Source organism: Chenopodium quinoa, unplaced genomic scaffold (assembly GCF_001683475.1).
Source record: "Chenopodium quinoa cultivar QQ74 unplaced genomic scaffold, ASM168347v1, whole genome shotgun sequence".
NCBI lineage: Eukaryota > Viridiplantae > Streptophyta > Magnoliopsida > Caryophyllales > Amaranthaceae > Chenopodium > Chenopodium quinoa.
The window spans coordinates 12,399,995-12,406,969 of record NW_018742204.1 but is presented as its reverse complement, the minus strand read 5'-3'; the positions used below and the strand labels follow the sequence as shown (position 1 = coordinate 12,406,969).

The 6,975-nt window shown below is 40.8% G+C and overlaps 1 protein-coding gene across 1 annotated transcript; it reads left to right on the top strand.

Moving 5' to 3' along the window:
- Window positions 1-670: 670 nt before the first annotated feature.
- On the top strand, window positions 671-1,000 carry LOC110728034. Its single transcript, XM_021907677.1, has one exon. It carries the CDS (start codon window positions 671-673, stop codon window positions 998-1,000), a length of 330 nt encoding a protein of 109 aa, XP_021763369.1.
- The last annotated feature ends 5,975 nt before the right edge of the window (window positions 1,001-6,975 follow it).

The following is a 6,975-nucleotide window of genomic DNA, read 5'->3' as shown; positions in this document are numbered from 1 at the left end:
GGTGAAAGCTTGTAATCGGTGTCAAAGAACCGGTAATATTTCAAAAAGAAATGAAATGCCTTTGAACAACATCCTTGAACTTGAAATTTTTTATGTATGGGGCATTGATTTTATGGGGTCTTTCCCGAGCTCTTTTAGAAACAAGTTCATTCTAGTGGCCGTCGATTACGTATCAAAGTGGGTGGAAGCGGTTGCATCTCCTACTAATGATGCTAAGGTTGTGGTCAAGCTCTTCAAAAGAGTAATTTTCCCAAGGTTTGGAGTGCCCCGGGTTGTGATTAGTGATGGAGGTTCACACTTTACAAAGCGATCCTTTCAAGCTCTCCTTGAGAAATATGGTGTAAGGCACAAGGTGTCTTTAGCTTACCACCCCCAAAGAAGTGGTCAAGCTGAAATTTCAAACCGGGAGGTAAAAATGATCCTTGAGAAAACGGTGGATAGGTCTAGAAAAGATTGGTCTACAAAGCTTGATTATGCTCTATGGGCCTATCGCACCGCGTTCAAAACTCCTATTGGCACCACACCATAAAAGCTTGTTTATGGGAAGTCATGCCACTTGCCGGTAGAACTTGAGTATCGGGCTCATTGGGCTATCAAAACATTGAATTTCGACCTTCAAAGCGCCGGTGAGAAGAGGTTGCTTGACCTCCACGCCTTGGAAGAATTAAGAATGGATGCATATGAGAGTGCAAGGATTTACAAAGAAAAGACCAAGGCTTGGCATGACAAGCATATTAGCAAAAGGGAGTTTAAGGAAGGTGATAAGGTCCTACTTTTCAATTCCCGGTTGAAGTTGTTTCCGGGTAAGCTAAAGTCAAGATGGAGTGGACCTTTCACCGTTAAGAAGGTGTTTCCATATGGAGCGATAGAAATCTCAAATAACAATGGTGAACCGTTTAAAGTGAATGGCCAAAGGCTTAAGGCATACTTTGACGGTTTTGTGCCTGAGGAAGCCAAGGTTGTTCACCTTGATGAGTTTGATGTTCCCTACTCTCATTGATCTCACAATGTCGTCAAGCTAGTGACGTTAAAAGAGCGCTTCCGGGAGGCAACCCGAGTTTCTCAACTCTCTCTCTCTCTCACAAACTATTATTTAATTTCCATCACTCTTACTATTACTAACTTTTCTCTCAAATGTCTTTTTCTAGGTGTTGATGAAAAGAAAAGTAAGGAAAGGTTTTCGTGGAAGTGAAGTAGTAGATAATAATAATAATAAGGGTAATGATAATAATTTTATTATTATTATGCCTTACTATTACTATTATTCAAAAAAAAAAAAAAGGAAAGGATCGTGCAACAGCAGGTCTGCACGGACGTGCAGAGAATAGCACGTCCGTGCATAGGCAGTCAGAAGCAATCAAAAACTTTGAATTAAATTTCTCTAGATTGGCACGGACGTGCCAAATTAAGCACGTCCGTTCAGGGTGGCTAAGCACGTCCGTGCCAAGTCCTGCACGTCCGTGCTGAACAAGTCAGTATGTTATCTTAGTTTCTGTCTGAGGGTGCACGTCCTTGCAACTTAGCACGTCCGTGCCGCATGTTGCACGTCCGTGCCAAATAAGTCAGACCTTACTCACGCTTCTGTCTGAGGCTGAACGTCCGTGCCAATAGCTGCACGTCCGTGCCGCCCCGAAAATAGCTGGCAGCAGCACGGTTATAACGAAACCCACTCAATTCTCCATTCTCACCCAAATTCAACAATTCTCCATTCTCACGATTCTCACTCCTCCCCTCTCTAAAACTCTTACTTCCTCCTTCAAAATCCACTCAATTCTCCATTCTCACCCAAATTCAACAATTTTCTCCAAAATCTTCACTCCATTTCAACATTTTCACAATCTACTACTCTTTTTCTCACATTCAAACCCAAAAATCACCCAAAATACTCTAACCCTAACCTTGAAAAATCAATTTGGAGGTTTCTTTGGAGTTAAAGTTCAAGACAATTAGTTGAAGGAGTAAGTTCAAGTAAGCAAAAGGAAGGTTAGAAAGGTTCATTTGCGGGTTTTACACCCACGATAAGCTCAGTATAATCGTTCCTCCCTTTCACTAATTTCATGTTTAATTTCTTGAATTTTTGCATGAAATTGCTTGAGAAAGTTTGTTTGAATTGGTTGTGAGTGATTTATAGTTGATAATTGAAAAGCACTATTGAGTTTGAATGAATTTTGGTCTGTTTTGAGAATTGGATTTTTTGTAAGTGAGGTTGAAAAATTGATTTTCATGAAGGAAGAACATGCTTGTTTAGGTTGAATGTTGTGTTGGTTTGTTTGATAATATTGCATGAAATCGATGTGGAATTGTTGTAGATGCATTATTGAAGTGGTCTTTGTTGCTTGGTGATTTGTTTTAGGTGGGAGACTTAGAACTTGACTTGATTGTGTTGTGTTCATTGGCCTTGTTTGAGCTTTGGTTGGTCGATTTGCGGACTTAGTCTCTTTGTGTGGTTGCGAGGTGATTATTTTGTCTTGGTTTGTTTGATTGCATTGCATTAAGACCGACCATGTCTAGAAGAATCGACCTAGAAACATGGATACTAGGTACCGCAACCCCTCTCCTCCTCCTCCTGTTGATCCACCACAAGTGGACACTATGGGAATCGTGTTCAATGAACCAACATTCTTGAATAACTATATAAGAATAAGTAGGAGGAGATTTCGACCTACAAAGTTCTATGACAAGAGTGTTGCCGAGGCTTTAGGGGTAGGGGACGATGTTAGGATGCTTTTCGAGGGTTGTGAATTAGGAAATTTGCTAGATTTAAGCGCCTTGACCTAAAAAAGGTTGACACTTGAATTCCTCGCCACCCTTCAAGTGCAACGAGACAACAATAGATCTTCCCGCCGCCTTACCTTCCAACTCATGAACACCCAACACAATTTGAACATAAAGAGGGTGAACCAAGCTTTTGGGTGGCCAATTAACGGCACCATAGGACCAAAGGATAGGCTCCCTCGTAACTATTGTGCGGGTGAGTTTTGGAGGAAGATCACCGGCCTTTTCGACTACAACCCTAGGACTGATAAAGCTACGGCCATAATCCACCCCACCTTTAGGATGTCACAGCGCACCATAGCGAACACGACGTTCGCTAGAGGTGATAGTTCGGGTGTAGTGTCCACTAGGGAGCTTCACTTCCTATGGCACTTGAGCAAGGGTAGTACGACCCTAGATGTAGGGGCCTGGTTTGTTGATCACCTAGAGGATGTTGCCACTGGGTCCGGCAACATCACCATAGTTGGCATGATCGCTATTATTGCTTCTGCTCTTAACCTTGATTTTGCAGATGAGCAGGTTTGCCCAGGGCCGATGCAGCTAGACATGCAGTCGCTTAGGACCATGAGATGGGTTGCGGACGTGGAAGGGTCGCATCCTTACTTGTGGCACGTGAGTGGCCGCCCCTATGCCTACCTCCCCGATCCGGAGCGGACCTTCATCTACGACGAGAGAAACAGGGTCTTCGAGAGGGACCACCCTTGGATTGCCGGTGATGATGAAGAAGAGCAAGAGCAAGAACAACCACAACAACAACCGCAACAACAACATTTCCAACAACAATTCCAACAACAACAACAATATGAGCACCAACAAGGGTACCAAGAAGGGTACAAAGGTCAAGGCATGGGTGAGGGCAACCCACCCCTTTCCTTTGAGCAACAAATGCAGATGATGAATGTCAGGTTCAACTGCATGTCCACCGAGTTCGAGACTATGAGAAAGTCTCACGAAGACATGAGGTCCTCCTACGACAATATGAGGACAAGCTTTAAGGATCTTCAATCGGAATTGGGTGAATTCCGGAACGTCTACCGACATTGGTACCCCGGGGGCTCAAGCTCCCAAGGAGGCCCGAGCTAATGAGTTAGTTCTCTTTCTTCCCCTTCTTGTGCTTTAATTGTTTTAACATTGGGGACAATGTTTATGATAGCTTGGGGGGAGTCTTTATCTTTGGTTCATATGTTGGTTCTTGTATGTCCTTGTTGGTATAAACTTTGCATGTTGTTTGTTCCTTCCCCTAGCATCCAAACCCCTAAACATCCAAATTTTCTCCTTTTGAAATCCAACACCCTAAATCCAAATCTCTTAATATGTGAATACTTCTCTTCTCTTCTCTCTTTATTTATTCAGATGTATAGTTGTGCTTCAAATTTTTTCTTTTTTATGATTAGCTTAGTTTTCTTAACTTTTTTTTATCTATTCTTGCTTTCTAGTAACCTCTAATTAAAAAAAACAAAAAAAAAATGGAAAAATGGCCCTTGGATGAGACTCAAATGACGATGCTTATATGATTTGCTTGCTTGACTCTTGAGTGATGAGTAAAAGTTCTTTTAAAAGGGTGTGTGCAAGAGTTGGGGTCATTTAGAGGCTTATTAATCTTGATTGCATTAGAGTATATGAAATGAAAACCGATGAATGCTCAATTGCACGTCTAGTATAGGATATTGTCAAATTTACCCAAAGTAGGATATGTTTGAATCGAATTGCGGTCCCTTGTGCCCTTGATGTTCCTCCCCTCCTCCCCCTAAATGAAACTCTATTAGGAAATTGGTTCTATTTGTATCTTGTGTAATAAGTGGCATAATAAGCCACATGTATCGAATAAAAGAAAGAGCCGCTTACAGTTAAAAGAGGTGAGGGCAATGAATGTTAAAAAAAAAAAGAAAAAAAAAAATAGAAAAAGAAAAGGAGATCAAAAACTCCTCCAAATTTCTCAAAGTTTTCACTTTTTCTTCTCTAGAGGTCAAATTGTGGATGCCTCCCACACATTGTCTATTTTGATGTTTCTTGTGTAAATTTCCGAGTTAGAGTGTAGTTAAAGGGGATTGGGAGTGCATTTTCGGAGGTGGACTTGCATTTTGAGATTTTATAACCGAAAGAGGGATTTTTGCAACTTTGGAATATCTAGACGTGCTTTAATGAACTAGTAAAAGGTATAAGAAAGTATCCTAGTGCAACCTTGATTAATTCTCCTCTCTACCCCCAATTCATGTGCACATTTGTATGATCGGTAATTCTTGAAAGTCGCTCACTTGTCTTGCTTGTGATTTATATCCCGATGAGTTGACTTGGGCAATAAAAACATTGGTTTTGGTGTGTATTGATCACCTTGATGATGATGATGTGTTATGACAATTTTGGCATGGTTTGTGTGAGTTGTGGGTTAAGCTCAAGGGAAACCCTCACGAGATAAAAACTCGTCCTCTTAGGCGACTTAGGGGTTTAAATTGCTTTTCACTTGTGCTAAAAGTGTTTATGGTTCTTGCCATGCGGATTTGTGTTTGTGTTTTCTCTTTAAGTATCTTTTCTTGGTTTGATCATTAGCAAGTAATCTTCATTCTTGATTTGACATGTTTGTTTTGCTCGAGGACTAGCAAAAGCTTAGCTTGGGGGGATTTGATAACTTGTTGTTTGATACGATTTTAGAGTGAGCCATGTTTACTTGGTGTATTGGCATTTTGGTTCACTAATACTCTATTTTTGTTCAATTTTTGTGTATCCCTTTCTTCACGGGTTGTTAGTGTTTTTGTCGGGTTTTTAGATTCAAAGACGACCATTTGAGGCATTTGGATGATAAACCGTGGTTAGAAGCCGAAACAATGGAGCAAAACCGAAGAAAAGTGAAGATAAAGGCCTTAGAGAGTCTGCACGGACGTGCAAAGTATGGCACGTCCGTGCTGAAGTGTTCCAGCACGACCTGAAGCTACTGCCTATAGCTTTCAAGGCATGCACGTCGTGCAGAACTCAGCACGTCCGTGCAGGACATTCAGCACGTCCGTGCCTGATACTGCACGTCCGTGCAGGTTGCTCAGCCCAAATCAGTTTCAATACTGATTCTTCTGAACGAGGTCTGCACGTCCGTGCCATATTTGGCACGTCCGTAAAGGATGCCCTAAAAAAAACAGTACCTTCTGCCTCCCAGGTGCACGCCCGTGCCAACCTCAGCACGTCCGTGCAGGTATAGCTGCACGTCCGTGCCAACCTCAGCATGTCCGTGCTGACCTGTAGCCGTGCCCGACTCTTGTTTTCTCCGTCCTTTTTATTTGGCAGTCTTTATAAATAACCCTTTGAGCTCATTTGTACGGCATCCAAGTTTTAAGTGCTTCCTCTTAGTTTGCAATTGTAGAACACAAATATTCTCAAATCATTAGTTAGATTATAATTATTAGCTTGGAAATTTCATTCTCAATCATTGTAGAAGACAAGTTCCACCATTGATATTCAAGTTGAAGCTTCTAGTAACATTTTCTCACTCTTCTCTTCCATTTTAATTGCTTTGATTGTTAATTATCTTGCTTAATTCTTGTATGCTTAGATTGTTATTTAGCTTAATCTTTAGTTAATTCTTGTTCATGAGTTACTTGAAATCCTTAATTGCTTTAATCTCCATGGATTGTGAGTAATCTAATTTTCTAGGGTTTGGGTAAAACCCTCAATGTAGTCATTAATTACTTGTTGCATGTGTTATTTTGGTAATTGTTGGGTGTTAATTAGTTGAGCTTAAGGGGTTTAATTGCTTAGTTCTTGTATATGGCCATTGCTAGAACTATTATCTAAGCTTTCTCAACGAAGGATCGAGAGATGAACTTGAGTTAGCTCCCTTATGCTTAATTGACTTGAAATGCCATGAGAATAGGAATTTCCAGTCAAGGGAATGTTTTTGTCATCGTGATTATGCTTTAATACTTGTTTTATGCTTTGTAACCATGAGAGTAGGTTGTATTTTCACAATTCGAGTAATCCCTCTAGCTTGAGAGAGTAGTTGGGTGCTTTAAATGACTTCCCCTATATTATCCCCTCAAATTACCATAGTTTGCTACTTGCTAATTGTGATTTGTGACGAAATTGAGTGGTATATCCCAATCCCTAGAACTCTCTAAATATTGTTAATCTCCCCCTAGCTTTAGTTGACTTGAACTAGCACTTGTTACATAAAACCAAACCAATTTGGACTTCATTTAGCTTATTTATGCGGTA